This window comes from Exophiala xenobiotica (genome assembly GCF_000835505.1).
Source record: "Exophiala xenobiotica strain CBS 118157 unplaced genomic scaffold supercont1.3, whole genome shotgun sequence".
NCBI classification, from domain to species: domain Eukaryota; kingdom Fungi; phylum Ascomycota; class Eurotiomycetes; order Chaetothyriales; family Herpotrichiellaceae; genus Exophiala; species Exophiala xenobiotica.
The window spans coordinates 4805706-4823245 of record NW_013562492.1 but is presented as its reverse complement, the minus strand read 5'-3'; the positions used below and the strand labels follow the sequence as shown (position 1 = coordinate 4823245).

At 52.2% G+C, this 17540-nt stretch overlaps 7 protein-coding genes across 9 annotated transcripts; 4 read left to right on the top strand and 3 right to left on the bottom strand.

Annotated features, from left to right (window-relative positions):
* Nucleotides 1–507: 507 nt before the first annotated feature.
* On the top strand, nt 508–2190 carry PV05_06067 (uncharacterized protein; the record flags this gene model as incomplete). The annotated part of the gene is made up of 1 exon (XM_013462656.1): nt 508–2190. One exon carries the CDS (start codon nt 508–510, stop codon nt 2188–2190), a length of 1683 nt encoding a protein of 560 aa, XP_013318110.1.
* On the bottom strand, nt 2086–4218 carry PV05_06066. 2 transcript variants are annotated; one of them, XM_013462655.1, is made up of 4 exons: nt 3525–4218; nt 3037–3479; nt 2846–2945; nt 2086–2756 (listed from the first exon to the last, which is right to left on the bottom strand). In XM_013462655.1, exons 1-4 carry the CDS (start codon nt 3971–3973, stop codon nt 2693–2695), a joined length of 1056 nt encoding a protein of 351 aa, XP_013318109.1. In that variant the 5' UTR covers nt 3974–4218; the 3' UTR covers nt 2086–2692. The 2 variants fall into 2 exon arrangements, with proteins under 2 accessions (XP_013318109.1, XP_013318108.1); XM_013462654.1 differs by having other exon boundaries at nt 2846–3479.
* Nucleotides 4219–5176: 958 nt separating this feature from the next.
* On the top strand, nt 5177–6486 carry PV05_06065 (uncharacterized protein; the record flags this gene model as incomplete). The annotated part of the gene is made up of 5 exons (XM_013462653.1): nt 5177–5555; nt 5657–5777; nt 5826–5938; nt 6044–6135; nt 6184–6486. 5 exons carry the CDS (start codon nt 5177–5179, stop codon nt 6484–6486), a joined length of 1008 nt encoding a protein of 335 aa, XP_013318107.1.
* Nucleotides 6487–7355: 869 nt separating this feature from the next.
* Nucleotides 7356–9692, top strand: PV05_06064 (uncharacterized protein). The gene is made up of 2 exons (XM_013462652.1): nt 7356–7916; nt 8261–9692. Exons 1-2 carry the CDS (start codon nt 7783–7785, stop codon nt 9480–9482), a joined length of 1356 nt encoding a protein of 451 aa, XP_013318106.1. The 5' UTR covers nt 7356–7782; the 3' UTR covers nt 9483–9692.
* PV05_06063 (uncharacterized protein) lies at nt 7624–11545 on the bottom strand. Its single transcript, XM_013462651.1, has 3 exons — nt 11337–11545; nt 10422–11271; nt 7624–10366 (listed from the first exon to the last, which is right to left on the bottom strand). The coding sequence occupies exons 1-3, from the start codon at nt 11355–11357 to the stop codon at nt 10266–10268; spliced, it is 972 nt and encodes a 323-aa protein (XP_013318105.1). The 5' UTR covers nt 11358–11545; the 3' UTR covers nt 7624–10265.
* Nucleotides 11546–11619: 74 nt separating this feature from the next.
* Nucleotides 11620–15098, top strand: PV05_06062. 2 transcript variants are annotated; one of them, XM_013462649.1, is made up of 4 exons: nt 11620–12057; nt 12111–13003; nt 13058–13552; nt 13604–15098. In XM_013462649.1, the coding sequence occupies exons 1-4, from the start codon at nt 11983–11985 to the stop codon at nt 14610–14612; spliced, it is 2472 nt and encodes an 823-aa protein (XP_013318103.1). In that variant the 5' UTR covers nt 11620–11982; the 3' UTR covers nt 14613–15098. The 2 variants fall into 2 exon arrangements, with proteins under 2 accessions (XP_013318103.1, XP_013318104.1); XM_013462650.1 differs by having other exon boundaries at nt 11620–13003.
* PV05_06061 (uncharacterized protein) lies at nt 15019–17161 on the bottom strand. The gene is made up of 5 exons (XM_013462648.1): nt 16606–17161; nt 16357–16529; nt 15791–16241; nt 15682–15710; nt 15019–15626 (listed from the first exon to the last, which is right to left on the bottom strand). The coding sequence occupies exons 1-5, from the start codon at nt 16951–16953 to the stop codon at nt 15077–15079; spliced, it is 1551 nt and encodes a 516-aa protein (XP_013318102.1). The 5' UTR covers nt 16954–17161; the 3' UTR covers nt 15019–15076.
* Between the last annotated feature and the right edge of the window lie 379 nt (nt 17162–17540).

The following is a 17540-nucleotide window of genomic DNA, read 5'->3' as shown; positions in this document are numbered from 1 at the left end:
AACGCCTCGAATAAATACGGCAAAGATAAGGAACGATTTGTGCTATCGAGGACAAACACAGAACATTAATCTGCCGTTCTACAGTTTATCGGCTCAATCTGGATCTTGTATCAGCTCGACATACCTTCTTGACTAAAGCGCATAAACGGATGAATTCAACTTGTGCTGGCAAACACTCATAACTCCTGATGTGATTGGCCCAAGGCGGATAAACTGGTAAATCTGGATAACATGGCAGAAGCTGATTAGCTGCGTCAAGTCCAACTTGCCCAGTCTTGAACGCCGGATTTCTCCACCAAAGAAGAAAGTCTGGGGCAACCGAAGAATATCGTGGTGATAACCATAATGTGAAGAACGAATTTGTGGTTGACGCCGGGTGTCTGGCTGATATCGGATCGTCCTTCGAAAACACACAAATACTCGCAACGTCCTACGAAGAAGGGGCACGGAGATCCTTGTCTTTCCCGGCATTGCGACTCCTACTCCATTCGAAATCATCTGGTCGATATGGCGGCATTCGGAAGCATCCTCAAGCGCCTCGAAGTCAAAGGCAACAACGACGAGTCTTTTGCCAAACATGTCAATCTCGATATCCGACCCCTAGAGCCGCACAGACGGACATACGGCCCTTGGCAGTTCGTAACGCTATGGGTGATTACTGGATCATTCAATATAGGCGGATGGACCACTGGCTCCTCGCTAATCGCCCTTGGACTTAACGTCTGGCAAGCCATGCTGACAGTCATCATCGGGAACGTCATTGTTGGCTTTTTGTGCGTTGCGAGCGGCGCACCAGGCGCCAAATGGCACATCGGCTTCCCAATCATCCAGCGCTGCTCCTGGGGCACACGGGGCTTCATTTTCATCGTAATCCAGCGCATATTCCTGGCCTGCATCTGGTTCTCAACGCAGGTATACTGGGGTGGGCAATGTGTCCGGGTCTTTCTGACCGCGATCTGGCCGTCATTCGCCAAAGTCGACACACCCCTGGCCAACGGAACCATGACCACGGGCGATTTCGCAAGTTTCATCATCTTCACGATCTTGTATCTGCCCCTCGTATGGATCAAGCCGGAAAAGTACAAGATCCCTTTCCTGATCTCCTGCTCGGTGGTAATTCCGACAATCTTCGTCAGCTTGATCTGGTTTACCGCGACGGCCAAGGGTGCGGGGACCCTCGTTCACGACGTGAGCGGACTCACTGGCATCACACAGGCAAAGGGTAGCCATCTCGGCTGGATGATGACCTTGGGTATATGCACAAACATCAGCTCGATCAGTGTGCATATCTTTGTGCAGTCGGACTATACCCGCTACGCGAGGAAGCCGAAAGATCAGATCCTTGCGCAGCTGGTCATGGTGCCGATGGGCACGATTGTCGTTGCGCTCATCGGGATCATCTGCACATCCTGCGCGGCACAACTGTTCCCTGAACAACAAGGAACTCTCCTGTGGGCACCTTACGATTTGTTCAGTGCTCTTCAGCAACACTACAACAATTCGTCTCGATCTCGTGCCGCGGTGGCTTTTGCCAGTCTCTCATTCCTTGTCGCCCAATTCGGTATGGTGGTCGCGAACAACGGTGTTTCCGCCGGGATCGACCTGTCGGCTCTGCTGCCTCGCTTCTTCACGATTCGCCGAGGCATGCTGCTCATGGCCGCTCTCGCCTTCATTGTACAACCCTGGCAACTCCTCAATGGAGCGAGTAAATTTCTTACTGTGCTGGGAGGATACGGTGTGTTCCTGGGACCGATGACGGGAGTCATGTTCGCGGACTACTTTCTCCTGCGCAGGCGTCTGGTCAAGCTTACCGACCTGTACGAGAACAATCCGAGAAGTATATACTGGTACTGGCAAGGCATGAATTGGCGGGCACTTGTGGCTTGGGCAATGGGGGTCTGGATCAATGTCCCTGGCTTTGCGGAGTTTGTCAAGTACGGAGCCACCAAGACACTGCCGGGGTGGTCGAACTTGTACGACATTTCATACCCGCTGGGCTTGCTGTTGTCTGTCTCGACGTACGTTGTCCTGAATAAGGTGTCACCCATCGCGGGTCTTGCGGAGGTTGATGATTTGGATTACTTTGGGACGTTTGGGCCGGCCGAGACACGGTCATTGAGTGGTGAGGAGGTCGAAACTGTTCAAGTGGGTGAGGGTAGGAAAGGGTTCAGTGGAGACAAGGACTTGTAAGTCTGAATGGGCCAAGCGAGGGCTGGAAGTGTTGTATCAATCGGTATCAGAATCCAAATTCGTTGATATTCAGCAGGTTAATATAGTGATGGGTAAGAAACTGAAGGCCAGTTGAAGTCTTCTTGTGAAGTTGCAACTTCGACTTTTCCTACCTAGCTTCTTGACCTCTGATTCATGTTCAACGGGATCATGGCAGCTTCCTCTCATTCGAGCTTCGGAGTTGGAAAATACTGAATCTTCTGTAGGCTTGATAGCTTATTGAGTCCGCGTTTCGTGTGACGGTCCACGCAGGGAGAAAAGCGTAATGTGTCTAAATGGATGACCACGGAACAAGCTCCCATGCGCCCAAGCTTGAGCAAGCTGCTTCCGTTCATAGCTCGAAGTTTTGCATAACATAGTCCATGCAGGCCGGAAGTGGCAGGCTCACTGGTGGCGTGCCCACGAGCATTCATTTCCCCATGTCCGCAGGTTCGAGCAAAAGTACTAGTACTTCTGTTCATATTCATAGCTTAGATCTAGCTGTCAACTGGTTCTTCACCAAGTCTACAGCATGTGCGGCCATGCCCCTTGATTTCTCTGGTTAGTGGTTCTGTCTTTCTTTTTGGGGGGTCCCAGGTCGTAGGTATATACATGGGCATATATGCCATTCACTTACCATGAAGACTGATATCCAGCGCCTGATGCGCCGTAGTTGTGGATGAGGAAATTCCCATTGCGCTTCTCCAACTCGACTCGGGCGCCGCCTTTCCTGCTCGCTGGGCCGTGGCTTACGTGTCAGCATCCTGCAAAAAATGCGATTGCCTGCAATTCTGCGAATGATGGTGCAAATTGTAGGTGTGTACTTACGTCGCAAGCCGACATTGTGGCTTAAGATTTGCAGTTCCTCTGGCTTGCCCAACTCCGGGGCCAGGGCGCAACATCTCTGTTTGATCCGTTCCGCCAGTTCCATGTCTGGTTCGGCGGTCCAGTCGTTGTCGCGACGGACGCCGCCGATGATGACGCCGCCGCCGAGGGGTCGTGGAAAAACGTGCGCGAACTCACCCGCCGGCCAGGCCGCGGAGGAAGAAATGTACATGCGTTCTAGGGGCTTCTTGGGCTCGGCGATGAGGATTGTCTGACCCTTGGTCGGATAGACTGCCTCGTCTTCGACGCCGCCGAGATGGCGAGCGCCGAGACCCGTGCAGTTGAAGAACACCTTGGCGTTCGGGAAATCTTGCATGAGCGTTTGGATGTGGTTGCACGTTCTCCTTATGAATTTGACGTTTGCCTTGAGGAGTTGTGTTTGCAGCCTAGTAGCGTTAGAAATCAGTGGTTCAAAGAGCAACCGGGCTTACCATTGAAGATACGCGACCGTGTTGATCATGAAGCTGTCCATGTCCAAGGCCATGACGGCGCCGGCGGGAAGCACATGTTTGGGGGCTTCTTTAATCCCGCCGACCACGTCGCCGTACCATAGTGGCTTCTGCCGTGCTTCTTCGTGGTCGTAGACCACGCGCATCGGCAGGCTCTTCACGCCGCTTTCTGGTGTTTTGGCGGCGATCTGGATGAACTTGGCGAACGAGACAGCATCGTATTCCGCAAACTGATTGCGTTCCTTTTCAAAGGAATGCCAGTTCGCGCCAGCCCACGGCGACACATATTCCGTCGGAGAGGTGAATCCAGGAAGATACTTTGCGACCACGGTGATGTGCGCTGCAGGGAATTGCTGTCGAGCCTCGAATGCCGTGGTCAGTCCGGCGACACCTGCGCCTAGCACCACGATCTCAGAGGGTGAAGCGGACATTGTAGGAGATTCGCAATGAAATGAAGTGGACAATCTAGCCCGTCAATAGATTTACCGTCGAGTAGTGTTGCGAAAAGTAGTTGAGTTCCAGCTCTTGGTTCGAAAACATGTGCTGCAATGGTGAAGCTTTGCTTTCTATGTCTGCATTATGCTACGATGGTAAGGAGACACAATGCGCGTCCCTCCCAATGTTGTCCGCTGAGGGAGCTTTTGACTGGATTCTTGGATTGATAAGAAGTCGTGGAGATATTGCAAAAGTTGACAGCTCACGCCTTGTTGCATGTGAGGCACTGCCAACCAGTGCTAGCCGCTGATCTCCGAGCAGTCCAGGACCGAGCGTATGGTATGACTACCCGAAAGTAAGGCCACTCGCAATCTTCCTCTCCTCCTTTTCTTGGACTGTCAAAACATGAGAGGTGTATGTGGTCAAACCCGATATCGTCTACATTGGTAGAGACGACAGTCGACGACCGATAAAGCGGTTAACGCTCTGGCGGACTGCGACTTCTTGACGTTACGATGTTGCGACAAAGTGGTTGCAGTGGCCGGCGCTCAGAGGTCAGCACGGTCGAAGCCACGACCGCATTCTACCAATGGCTGGCAATCGTGCACGACAATTCTCCTCCCCATAAGTGGGTTTTGCTTTTGCAGCCGTCTGATTTCTTCGAAAGGGCCCAATACGCTGCCGTGGAGGACGAGATCATGAGAGTCAGCTCTGGTCGTCTATCTCATGAGCTCGGAATGTTCTGTTGAAATAGAAAGGGGGCTGCTCCGGCTCCCAGGTCGATTGCTGGACAGGATGGTCAAGAAGACGTTGAAGGGTCTCGGTGAGCCTGATTGAAAGCCATATGTTGGAGTCACGAGGACATACTTGGAGCAAAATTTCAGGGTGTCCTGTCGTACTTGGTAGGTAGTCGTGTTGACAATGCCGTCAGTATACCAGTGTCTGCCACTATCCGAGGATTGAAGGTAGCAGCCATGCTTACCTTAGCTGAGCGAGAAGGCAGAGAAGGAGTGATTGGGACTTGGCAGGTTGTGGGAGGGAGAGTTACTTGTGCATCACTTCACTGAATTCCGGCAATCTTCACATTCGCCTCTTTTCAGCACTCGCTCTTCCCTCTCCCGCTTATCTGCACCTCAACTCTTACAAGTTCAAATTTGGGATCTCAAGTCTATTACCGACGTCAGCTCACTTTTCCCACCATGCCGTCCAAAGACTTTATCGACGTTCGCCTACTGGTGGATGGCCAGCCTTTGGTGGAATATCATCCTCCTGATGGCGAAGCGGAGCCAGACCAGAAGCTGACGCGCTACGTGGAAGTAGAAGCTGGCCAGAAATTCCAAATCAGAATGGCATTCCTGCCTGGCTTCCAGTTTCGCTTCGCAGCTTTCGTGTACTACAAATTTCAGGTCGATGACGACGATTCCTTCTTGTTTAAAACTGTAGGCTATTCTGCATGCGATGTTCATGGAGGCACATTAGTGAAGGCCGTTGAGCGAGAATGGGTATCCACTCCTTGGAAGGATGAGAGCACAGGGACGTGGCATGACTATGAATATGAGTTCGGCGCGCTTGGACTTGGTGAGCAGTTCAGCCTTTGATTCAGAGTCCGCATACTGACCGCCGCCAGGAGAGGATACCCCGTTGCCCGAAGGCTTCTCCCCGACGGACCTTGTTGACAGTCTACCGTGCCAAATCACAGAAACGCAACAAACCCTACGTGTTCGACGAGGAAATGCCCAGGATTGTGGATGAGCTCTCCGAGAGGCTTCTCAAGGGAAAGGAAATAAAGAACAATGTCCAGTATGAGAGCGATCTTCTCGCCACAGGGCTGTGCTAATGAGTTGCCAGCTATTCTTCACGGACCCCCACTTCACCACCAGAACTTCAGTATGAGGATCACATTCCGATCAAGGGAAATCACGGCAGACCCTATGAATTCTTCTTCCTATACCGAAACAGAAGTAAGTGATGATACATTATAATCGCGCCCAACATTGACTTTGTAAAGAGATCCTTCAACACCTGGGATGTATTCCTTCTTAGCTGAGCGACGGCGCCACCGCCAGATTCCGCTCTCATTCTGCAACGCACTGAAGATATGCTGCGAATCACCAAGCAACGAGAAAGAGAACGTAACCTGCGCATCATGGAATTGGAGGTCAGTTGGTTCTGCGGCAACATGTATCCGGCAACTGACGCGAAGCAGGAGAGATTGGCTCGGGCGGAGTCTGGAAGTCAAGCCGGCAGCATCATCGACCTTGACAGCAATACCACGCTTGTACCGACACGCGAAGGCGGCATCAGAACGGAGCGGAAGTCGAACTGGGCGCCTCTTGACCAACTAGGTCGATACGAAGTCCTTCCGAGGATCAAAGCAGAACCGCGGGCCTCGATTCCTCCTTCACCTTTGTTCGACGACAACAACAAGCGAAAGCGTGAAGACTCTACTGGAGAAGATGGGAATAACATTCTTGGTTCTTGCGAAGCGTGCTCGTCTGCAGCTGGATGAGGACGTGGTTGGCACTTCTGCGACTGGAGGACCTGTAAAGCGCAAGCGAGAGGCCCGATGACGAGCAGGAGCTGCAAGAGATCGCACCACCTTTGCGGAGACCAAGAGTTGTCATAGATCTCATAGACGATTGAAGAGGCTATCGCCTAATTGGTATGTTTGAAGAAGCATTGTCGGGCTCAACATGGCGTCGATTGGCATGTGGACATGATGTTATGAATCGCAGCTGAAGAAGCGATTGTGGTTTGCGTCGTTTTTAAATCATGCTGGTCTTGTTGAGTGGCTGTCGATGGCGATGTGTGGAGTGTTTATGCGACTAGGGAGTCTCAATAGCAGGCAACTACATTGTACCACAGCGTCTGGAGAATGGCTAGAGATACCATTATTATCAGCAACCAGGTGTACAGAGATATCAAGACTCTTCAACCTCGGTTCATTGAGTCTGATTATGCTCGAGTTGGGTGCGAGTTGCCAAAATCACCACGCATTGTCCACAGAATCCACTCTACTGGGAAAATCGCTCACAGCAATGCACAGCCTCGCTCGCATTCCGCGTAAACTTAACCATATTCGAAAAGTCTGGAGATCGCTCGGATCGTCATCCATCCGCACGAAATTGAAAAGCTGCGTGCTCAATGGCTTGAGGACATACCGGATGTAAGATGGGTGTGGTGCGAAGGTTGACTCCAGTCGCCACAGTGAGCTGAGATGAACAAAGAGATGGTCTTGTGCGTAAGATGGTCAAGAGATGGCAGTGGTTTTTTTATTTTCATACGAGAACTCGGAAGAAGTCGCCGGCACGCGTGATCTGATCTGGTCTCCTCTTCCTGCTCCCCGATGCACAGCAATTCGCTACAAGGCTATCGTTTCTTGTCGGATGGGACGTCGCTGGAAGAATCTGGTCGGTTCGTGGACGCCGTTCACGACCATCACGACCATCACGACCATCACGACCTTTTCACATGCTCGTAGCCGTTGCTTACATTATCCTGGGTGGTCATTGCCCGACGGTGATAGGTTGGTGTTTCTCTATTCGTTTCATCATCGTCAGGCATTCGACGTGACACAGGCCGACCAGCGACCAGGGTTTTGCTATTTTTGAAACGCTCCAAATATCTCAACAAATTTTCCCTTTCCCTTTCGCATCGCTTGACGCTTAACCTTTGTTTCGAAAAACCGTTCTCTAACCCAGGAGAATCTCCGCTTACGCCAGTTGGACGCGCGGCCGGTGACAACCCGTGAGGCTGGTGGACGATAACGAAGCTCCCGTCCCCGTCTTTCCTATCTAGCGCCAATATGGACAGACTGCGAGTAAAGATGAAACGCAGAAGAAGCAGGGAGAAAAGCGAATCTGAACAGTCGGATGGTTCGTCGGTCTGGGATTCGGATGCGAGTCGCCAAAGCCAGAGCCACACACCAAGTGATGGAAGGTGAGCCTGATCATTCATTATCTTCCACTCCTTTTCCTCGTTGCTGTTCCTGGTCCCTTTCTCCATTCTCCCTTCTATTGAATACGAGAAGATACAAATACCCGAGTGTTTTCTTTTTATGTCCCTCAGTCCCAAAGCTTTCACCGAATTTCCACGCCACCCAGTTCTTGGACGTTCTATCTTTGCCACAAGATTTTTATATCTCGCTACCGTCGCTCGTGACTCTTCCATTTCCCCCCAATCAAGTGCCGTCACTATAAACATTTGATCCACGATATTCCACGACTGATTCTCTACACCACACTTTTAGTCGACAGTCGAAACTAACACAAAATGGTCGCCAGGCTGGGCAATGTATCCGCCCTAAGAGACTTCCTCTCTTTCCTAGCCACAGTCTCAGGCGACATCTCACACATCACTGCCCCGCCATTCATCCTCGCCCCTCAATCTCTCACCGAATTCCCCAGCTACTGGGCCGAACGACCATCACTATTCACAGCACCCGCACATGAGACCTCGCCTGAAAAGCGGTGCTTGGCCGTCCTCAAGTTGTACCTCGCCTCGCTCCAACGACAATATTACGTCGGGCGGACCGTCAAAGAGGGCCTGAAGAAGCCGCTCAACCCGTTCCTTGGCGAACTGTTCTTGTGTGAATATACCGACCATGACTTGTCTTCGGAAAAGGACACCTCTTCCACAGTCCGGGTGATAAGCGAGCAAGTCTCCCATCACCCACCCACCACGGCATGCTACTTGTCGTCCGATGAGCATGGCGTCCACGCCGAGGCCTACTCCACGCAACAAACAACCTTGTCCGGCACATCGATCATCATTCGCCAATCTGGCCATGCCCTGCTGACGGTCGACAAGTACAACGAGACGTACCTGCTTCCGCTACCCGATGTACGGGCACGGGGTGTGTTGACAGGCGTCCCCTGGCCCGAACTCGGCGACACATACAAGATCATCAGCTCCACTGGTTTCACGGCCGAGATGAAATTCATCCCAAAAAAACTGTGGGGTGGGGAGCGCAACGTCTTTGAGGCCAGCGTGTACCGGACGGACGATATAACCAAGGACGCCATATACATGATGGGCGGACACTGGAGCAGCCGGTTCAGCATATACAACACGCACGGCCACGAGATCGAGGTCTTTGACCTAGCGGACGCCAAGAACCAGCCTGTGCCGGCGACGATAGCGCCTGTCGAGAAGCAGAGCCCATGGGAAAGTCGACGGGCGTGGAAGGAGACGTTTGATGCAATCCGCCGGGGTGATCAGACGACTATCGTAAATGAGAAGAGTAAGCTCGAGGAGGCGCAGAGACGCATGAGGGAACAAGAGCAGGAACAGGGCCAGCAGTGGGAGAGCATGTTCTTCAATCGGACGCCGGACCTGGATGGCGAGAATAAAGAAGTCATCGAGCGGTTGTTCGAGATGGTGGGCCATGACGGCGAGGTCGAGAGACTGAAAGGCATCAATGGTATTTGGAGGTTTGATCGAGAGAAGGAACGGAAGTGGAAGGAGGGACGCGGCGTGGTGAGGCCGGAGAGTCCATTTGGGTGAGACATGATGCAAATGGGAGAATTGTCAATTTTGCACCGAGCGACAGGAGTTCAAGATGGACAGATGCAGCAACATTTGCCGGACAATAGGGCCGGGATAGACCGATCACGGCCGTGATGATACCCATTGATGAGATTAATGATGGTTATAAAGCATTATATGGAAATAGATTCGTATGGACCTATTGATCCAGTTCGGCGTTGAATCATGACCACTGTGTCCGAGCCATATGGGCTTTTAAATAATGGGTCGTGTTCGTTAATGATTTCATATTGGATGTTGTCATTGGTGGTCAAGCCGTGTTCTCAAGTCATTTCTCGAATGGCCGTATCTGTTGGGGACAGTTGTGGCTTAGTACGACAATGGTCGTAGTCTGAGGTATTAGCATCGCACAGCGTTGTTGCTCTTCTGCGACCTGCTTGACCGTAGCCGTTTTACACAGAAGGTAGCCAGGGCTCGTTCAAGGAAGGTATGTCGGTCATTGTGACGTTGAGCTTGGCAAGTGTCTCGATAGCAAGGCCATGGCTGTCGGGTCTGCGAATTGTCGTGCTGTCCTGCCCATGGACACTGCACTGCTGTGGACTCGCGGAGCGCACCTTGCTGACCCTGTCACACTGAATTACTGCGCGGGGTATATGTGACGATCAAGTCCTGGGTAGTGACGGTGCGGCGGCAGGAAGACTCAGGTGGCACAGTATGCGACGTGCACGCAGGAACTGTATGTAGGAACGAGGTATGTCGATTCGACTCCGTAAATGGAGAATGTGGCTGGTCATCCGACTATTATGTCCGCTGTTTTCGCTCGGTTACAAAAACTTGGTCTCCAGTGCGCAGGATGGCACCCGATGGTCCAGCAAAGCCGTATTGACCGAACACAGGTTTGTCTGGGAGTTTGTTAGACCGAAACTAAATATGTTCATCAGGTAGGGATAGACTTACGGGGAAACTTGTCGTTGACTCTCCTGTCGCTAGCTAGTAGCCCGTAAAGCTGTCGATCTCGATGTATCATCTCGCCAGTGTCGGGATCAGCGTTCAGACTAAGGCAGCGCACGGTGCGGAAGATACACTTGATGGTGACTTCCTGTGCTTCATCGGATTGGGATCGAACAAGGAGTGAGGACCAATTATCCTCATCGTATGCTGGTAGTTGACCCTTGACATCCACATGGATGTTTGGCCTAAAGCGCACGATGATGTCCTCGTGCTGCCATTCCTTGGGCAGACGTGACCGAGCGTCTTCCTCTGATGCCGTAGAAGTAATGAGCAAGGGAGCAGCATCCGCAAACCGGATACGCTGAGGCTGGAGGCCCTCTCTCAGAGCTAAGGAGAGGGCATTGTGCTGACTGGGTAGGTAGGCAGCCCCGGGAATCTCACGACGTCCTGTGCCTCCAATGGACAAGAGCCGTACATCTTGACCGAGATGCTTGGAGAAGAATGAAGCCGATTCCTCGCCTAGATCAATGCCAATGGCCGTCGTACCGAAAATGCTGACTTCGAAGGTCTTGCTTTGAAGCAGCGACAATGGGGATGGAGTAAGAGGGACGGTGATTGAAGACGGTGGATTGGCGTGGATGTGACTGATGGTCAGCTTGGTCCAGGAGTCGTCAATGGTGGGTTTAAATAGCATGAGCTTGAAATGCTTTTTGATGGTCAAGAATTTGGCCTCGCGTGAATTGTCCTTGGGAGGAGTCACCAGGACGAAACATCGATCAAAGCGAAGACCTTCATTGGTGAGTTCGACGGAAGTGACTTGCACTGGTGGCAGAGATTTGACAGGATAGATGAACAGCTAGGACAAGCATCAGCATCAGCATCAATATCAACGGGCTACCCAATCCAAAGGATTCGGCTTACTCTCTGGATGGTGAGAGACATCTCATCGCCTTGTCTAGCCTGATTCGGCAGCCATCAGCGAAAGGCGAGGGAAGAAGGAGAAAAAGAACCAGAAGAGGGAGTCGAGGGCGATCAGACCACTTTATGCTCTTGCGAACTCTTGCCTTCCGTGACAGTTTCCACCGATACTAGTATCAGCTGACGAATTGAAGAGCTTGGAGCTTGATGGGAGGCATTTGAGTGATAGAAATTGCTCGTTTGTGTCAGCACAAAAAGAGACTCAACAACTCAACCAAGCCGGTACGCCGGAATGGTGGATCACGTGCAGAAGTGGTCACGTGCATTTACGTTACACCGCATGAACTTTGTCAGCAATCACGTGGCGATTACAATGCCACTTCGCTCCGTCTTTTCCTTTTCAGTCAGCCCAAACCACCTTCCATCCACCTTCTTTCTCCGCCCGCTCAGATCCTATCATCTATCCTTCATTTCAATTCCATACTCGCCCGCTGTCCAAGCCTGGAACGTTATTTCGTCTGAGTTTCCTTGATTTGTACCCTTTACCGCCAGGCCGATTTGGGGAACTGTTGTTGATGCCACTGCTCCGGAGTCTTTTGCCCCTCTGACCTTTCAATCCCCTCTCGAGCAACAAGGAGTCGCTCCGCGCATGGAAGCCAACGCTTCTGATGGCGTAGCTGTGTCCGACAGAGCCTGTCATTCCTGCAGGCAACGCCGGGTCAAGGTAAGAGTATCCGGTACTATCCCACGGCTGTTCTCGTCGCTCACGGCCACTAGTGTGATAAGAGAATTCCGGGGTGTCTACGATGCGAGAAATTGGGCAGACCATGTACTGGCTATGATACCGAGCGCAAATTCCTGGATGAGGGTGTCAAGGTCCGAAGGAAGTATGATGGCAATTATCAACCTATGCCAGATCTCTCGAGGAGGCCTGTCAACACTCCTCCCGCAAGTACTATAGTCCCAATTACGCAACAAGAGCCTCAACAGACCAACACCCCTCCACACCAGGGGTTTCCAACCCAAGGCCATGCCAACAACGCTCTTCCGGACATCATTTCACCGCCAATCTCGACTCCCCTCACTCTCCCGGGCATAGCATCACTCAGCCCCAGATTATCGGGGCCAAATACTCAATATCCTCTGTTCGGTGTTAGTCAAGCACAAAGTCCAGGCTTCAACGTGTTTTCTGGCCAGCCACCTCAACCATTCTTTGCGTCTGCATCTCCTCAGCCACCAGCCAGCCGGCCTGTTTCACTTCCTTCGATCGGTAACCAGCATACTCCGCAACAACTGGACCAATTCCAGTACGGCCAAGAACAAGGCACAGCCAAGTTGTTGCGTGGCAAACCGCAATATGCGCCATCAGAGACCGATACCTATGTCAGCGAAGACTACTTCGACCTAGACATTGACACATATTACGCCAACGGCAACAATGCCTGTGGGTTTATCCCAGGTCTTCCAGTGATCCTTACCGACACCAACGAGCCTGAAACCGACGAGGACCTGCTCACCAACGACTATGCCTCTCTCAGCGGGAGGTCGTCAGTCTATGACAGCTCTGAAGGAGGACGGAAGCGACCGGAGTATAGCCAGAAGTATCTACACGAACGCACGACGGAATTGGCTGCGCTGACCAGGCATTTTGTACAAGCAGTATCGCCTTCGTAAGTCCCATCTCAGCGGAGATGTTGATTTCGCCCCCAGCTGACGTCAAGCAGAATGGACCTTTTCGATCTGGATACCTACTTCAGCCGAATAGTACCGTTGAAAGCAGTCCAAAACGTAATGCTAAGGTCCGCCATGGCGGCTGTCGCTGCGAACCAGATCGGTCAGCTTCTGGCCAGAGGCGTGTCCAAACACGACTTGCAGCATCTCGTGCCGTTGTTGGGGGAAGAAGGTAGTTTGCAGCATACCGATTGGTTCTATAAGGCGGCAAACTACTACGATAGGGGTATATCCTACCTGAGGATTTTCTTGCAACGCTGGTTGAGCGACTCCAGCAATGACCTGACTGGACATGCCTCCAGATATAATGCCACAAGGATGTTTCCCGATGCCGGCAATAAAGAGCCGTCCGCAATCAGTGGCTCCAACAAAAGGCGGCGCATAAGCGAGCAGTCGTCTGCTGGAGCAGACATGGAGGCTTTGGTCGCCGCCATATCAGTTTTCTCCTTGTATGAGTCCTTGGACAACCCGACGAAGGATTGGTCACAGTACGTAATACTTTATCTTCCCTATTGCCTTTGACTGACGAAACGCGATAGGCACCTTGACGGGTTCAAAGCGCTGTTAGATACCAAAATTCTTCCACAGGCGGTTACGAACCCCAGTCCCAGGGCCAATCCGTTCATCTCATTGAAAGCCAGCCGAGCAGCATTCTGGAACTTTGCACGAGCAGACTATTTGGCAGCTTATGTCAATCGTTCCAAGACCCGGTTGGACCCTGACAGTCTGACTATGTGGAAAGCCCTGGGCCTACCCGTAACTGATGATGGTACGCTAACCTATAGTGATCCTTCGACACCAGTTAATTCTATTGTGTCATACCAGCCAGGGGACCGCGAAGACATGGTGGCTTGTACTCTCATTTGGATAGTATTACGGATCATGAATTTCGTTGCTCCTCAGGACGAGGCGGCAAACAACTCATCAGGCACCCCAAGCGTCTTTGACAGTCCTGGTACGCTGGGTTTCCGGTCGCCCTCAGAGACCGGCACACCCACGCCAGTGCAGAATCGAATTACTCGATGGAAACAATTACGCCGGCAATTGGAGGATTGGTATGACAACCTGCCCTTTACATTCCAGCCGTACGCAATGATGGGTGCTGTGGCTCAACATCCATACGAGCAACCTCCGGAGGCCAGACCACGATTTACACGGATTTTCTTCAGCGTGCCCATGTGCGCGGCAGCACTACAACTTTACCATTTTGCGCAGATATTGCTCCTTCTTAAGCAGCCGGTGGACGAAAGCGATTCGAGGTTCATGGCCAACCGGCTACGTATGTTCAGAAAAGTCTCGGAAGAGTCGGAACATCATAGTCGCCAGATTTGCGGCATCGCCCTGGGCAAGCCACCCCCAGCTGTGAGTAGACAGATGGTCCATTCACTTCACCTGGCTGGGCTGTGCTTCGAAGAGAAAGAAGACAGGTTCGTGGTTCTGGAATTGCTGGGAAATATTGAAAAAGAGACGGGAGCATCCACTGCGCAACGAGTCAGAGAACTGCGAGAGGCATGGGGCTGGGGTTCTGAAATCCGGGAAGTCGACTGATCTGGGACATTGGTAATTTGGCCCGCCGGAGGATTCCTCGTTGCCTCAATTGAAAGTGCACAAGGTGGAAATTCACCCTCTTGGGCCCAATTGAGACGTCTCACGAAAGCTCCTCTACAAATCTCACTGCGGACTCCAGAAGCCGTGGATTTGGGAATTTGAGCTATTACTAGTATGCTCTCCCCTGCTGGATGGGTAGCTGATACGGCAGAGTCAAAAGCATGGCGTTAGGGGCGCAAATTTGAGAAAGTATCCTACTCGGTAACTACTAGTATTTTGCGGGTGCTTGATTGGCTCTCCATGATAAATCTAGGATTGAATTGGACATGACTGTCTCTCAACTATTGAACTGAGATGCAATTGTACTTAATTGAGATATTTGATTTAGTAGCTCTACTCGAACTGGATCTGCTACGTGCTTTGGACAGATACTAGTATCACTCTCCAATCCACTCTCCGTTCTGTTACAGCGAGTAGACAAAGGTGTATTTACGATCGGCATACCTCTTCTCGCTTCTGTTTTCTTCCTCGATCTCGGCAGGTGTCATCCGGGCCACTTTGCGAGCTTTATACTTGTTTGCAAACTTGAGCTCGAAATGATACGCAGCATATCCGACCCACGCGACGCCGATCAAGCCTGCCGTGACCTTGAGCGGGAAGTGGTAATCGGGACCGTATTTGGGCTTGTACAGTTCACTACCGATGATGCCGCCAAGGTTCCCCCAGCCGTTGATGCCGAGGACGAATGTGCGCTTGCCGGGCTCTGGCGTATTGCCCGCCAACCAAGCGACGGTGATGGGTGCGGCGACAAATGTGCCGGCGAGAAGGACGACGAGGCCACCATAGCGGGCGTGAACGTTTTCTAGCGGAAGGACAATGTCAAGAATCAGTCCGATGATGACGACTGTGATGCCGAAGAGGATGTGCAGTGTGCGTTCGTGGAAGTGGTCGGACGAGGCGGCGACAATCAGGAGGACCACGGTTCCGACCACGTATGGAGGGACAGTCATCAAGCTGTAGCAATCGTCAGCATCGAATCTCTGCTAGACACGCGCTTGCTGGTACTTACTTTGCCGTTGCACCGGAATATCCCAAGCCCTGAATGACATGCCGGGTCAGCTCGTGGCCGTGGGAAAACCTGAGGATCGGGGATTGGGCATTGAAATTGAGTTGCTCACCTTGACCACGATCGGGAAGAAAATGGTAAAACCCTGCGGCGCGATACTGGCCAGGATATTCCATGGCAGCACACACCATAGTTTCCAATCCATTGCGCCTTCAAGGATATCCCGCTTGGTGATCTTGTACGTCGAATCGAGATTGGCGGCGGAGTCGATCACCATCCGTCGTTCGGCATACTCACGTTCATGCTGCTTCAAGAACCACGCCTGTTTCGGCCCCGCGACAAGCCAGAACGGCGTGATGATGGCGACGAGCAGCGTGATCGACCCTTCGATGATGAACAGGTATTGCCAGCTGTACAGGCTTCCATCAATGTGGAACACGCCGTAGGCTATCAGGCCGCCAAATGCGCCGGCGACGGCATATGACCCGTAGAACAGGGCGATGCGGTATGCCAGATCGAAGCGAGGATAGAATGTCGAGAGATACGATACACACGTAGGATAGCTGTTCGTGGCGTTAGCAGTGCTTTCGGAGGACTGGACGATCTGGGGAAACAATGGGGAGCTTCAGTTTGTTTGCTGCTTCACCAGTTTGACAGGCGCTGCGGTGAGAGACATACAAGCCGGCTTCAAAGACGCCGATCAACAACCGCACAGCGATGACTTGGCCTTTGGTCTTGACGAAGGCGTGGGCGAGGGTCAGGATCCCCCAGCCGAAACTGATGAAGCTGAGCCAGCGTGCTTGGCCGACGCGTTTGCCGATGGCGGTGGAGATGGGTTGAAAGGGGACGAACTGTGATATAGCCGGCGCCGTCAGCAACACTGCATCTGGGTTGACAAGGTGCAGAAGAAGGGGAATTAAGGCTCACGGTGCAGAAGAACAGCGACGTCGCGGTGTTGATGGTGTCAGCAGGAATGCCCAAATCCTTGGTAAAGCCTCCTGTTTGCGCGTTACCCAGATTCGACCGATCGAGGCCGTTCAAGAGATATATCATCACGCAGACTGGAAGCAAAAATATGTCGAATTTGCGGTTCAAGGCCTGAGATTGATGCTTCTCCTCGCTGGTCTGAGGAATGTACCCGCCGGCCTTGGAACGAGCCAACTCGTCATGGACCGCGGCGGCGTCTTTCTCATCGTGGACCTGTTGAAGGATGTCGGCGACTTTCCCTGCGTCGTTGATCTCGCGCACTTCGTGCGACCTGGATATGCTGGCCATTTTGAAGACTAGGGACAGTACTCGGACGGTTGCGAACAGGAGGTGGAATAAGAGGTCGGACTTACATGTGCATGTGACGGGACTTGAGCGATACTTAAGAAGATCTTTTGGTGATGATACTTACGGCCTTCCATTCTTGGTTACTCCAATTGTGTCCAACATGTCCCAGTCCCATCATGTTATACGAGGAATGTCGATCTCATCTTGGCCTTGTGGTTTGGTTGTAGTACTCGTATGGGGCGCAGCGAAAACGTTAGATAGAAATCAGTCGTGGAAGCCTAGTGAGCCTCCACAAAATTCCCCCATGATGCCCCCCATCTCCGGCGGGTTTCCCCTCATGAGCGCCAGCATGATGGCGCCATTCGAATGGGTTGATTGGAGCCGAAATAGACGCCTAGAGTTCAAGAAACCGCTAAGGCGTGCGCCCAGAACCGCTTAAATTCAGACCCCGAGGCTTGCAATAGCCTATTAATCCTCGGCGTGGAGACTTGCCGCCATCCTCTTCCTATGCATCTCCCCATCTCTTCGAAAGCAGCCTACTGTGTGTCGCGGTCATCATTCAGTATGAGGAGAAGATGTTCGGCATG

Bases quoted from the DNA above. Each gene is read 5' to 3' on its own strand.
- PV05_06066 (XM_013462654.1), bottom strand. From the start codon at position 3,973: ATGTCCGCTTCACCCTCTGAGATCGTGGTGCTAGGCGCAGGTGTCGCC. The intron at 3,480-3,524 runs GTAAGCCCGGTT...TAACGCTACTAG, and splicing joins ACGGTCGCGTATCTTCAATG to GCTGCAAACACAACTCCTCA. The intron at 2,757-2,845 runs GTAAGTGAATGG...AGAGAAATCAAG, and splicing joins GCTGGATATCAGTCTTCATG to GGGCATGGCCGCACATGCTG.
- PV05_06064 (XM_013462652.1), top strand. From the start codon at position 7,783: ATGGACAGACTGCGAGTAAAGATGAAACGCAGAAGAAGCAGGGAGAAA. The intron at 7,917-8,260 runs GTGAGCCTGATC...AATGGTCGCCAG, and splicing joins CACACACCAAGTGATGGAAG to GCTGGGCAATGTATCCGCCC.
- PV05_06063 (XM_013462651.1), bottom strand. From the start codon at position 11,357: ATGTCTCTCACCATCCAGAGA. The intron at 11,272-11,336 runs GTAAGCCGAATC...TGCTTGTCCTAG, and splicing joins TGTCTCTCACCATCCAGAGA to CTGTTCATCTATCCTGTCAA. The intron at 10,367-10,421 runs GTAAGTCTATCC...ACAAACTCCCAG, and splicing joins AGTCAACGACAAGTTTCCCC to ACAAACCTGTGTTCGGTCAA.
- PV05_06062 (XM_013462649.1), top strand. From the start codon at position 11,983: ATGGAAGCCAACGCTTCTGATGGCGTAGCTGTGTCCGACAGAGCCTGT. The intron at 13,004-13,057 runs GTAAGTCCCATC...GACGTCAAGCAG, and splicing joins GTACAAGCAGTATCGCCTTC to AATGGACCTTTTCGATCTGG. The intron at 13,553-13,603 runs GTACGTAATACT...GAAACGCGATAG, and splicing joins CCGACGAAGGATTGGTCACA to GCACCTTGACGGGTTCAAAG.
- PV05_06061 (XM_013462648.1), bottom strand. From the start codon at position 16,953: ATGGCCAGCATATCCAGGTCGCACGAAGTGCGCGAGATCAACGACGCA. The intron at 16,530-16,605 runs GTGAGCCTTAAT...GCTATATCACAG, and splicing joins CGTCGCTGTTCTTCTGCACC to TTCGTCCCCTTTCAACCCAT. The intron at 16,242-16,356 runs GTATGTCTCTCA...CGCCACGAACAG, and splicing joins GGCGTCTTTGAAGCCGGCTT to CTATCCTACGTGTGTATCGT.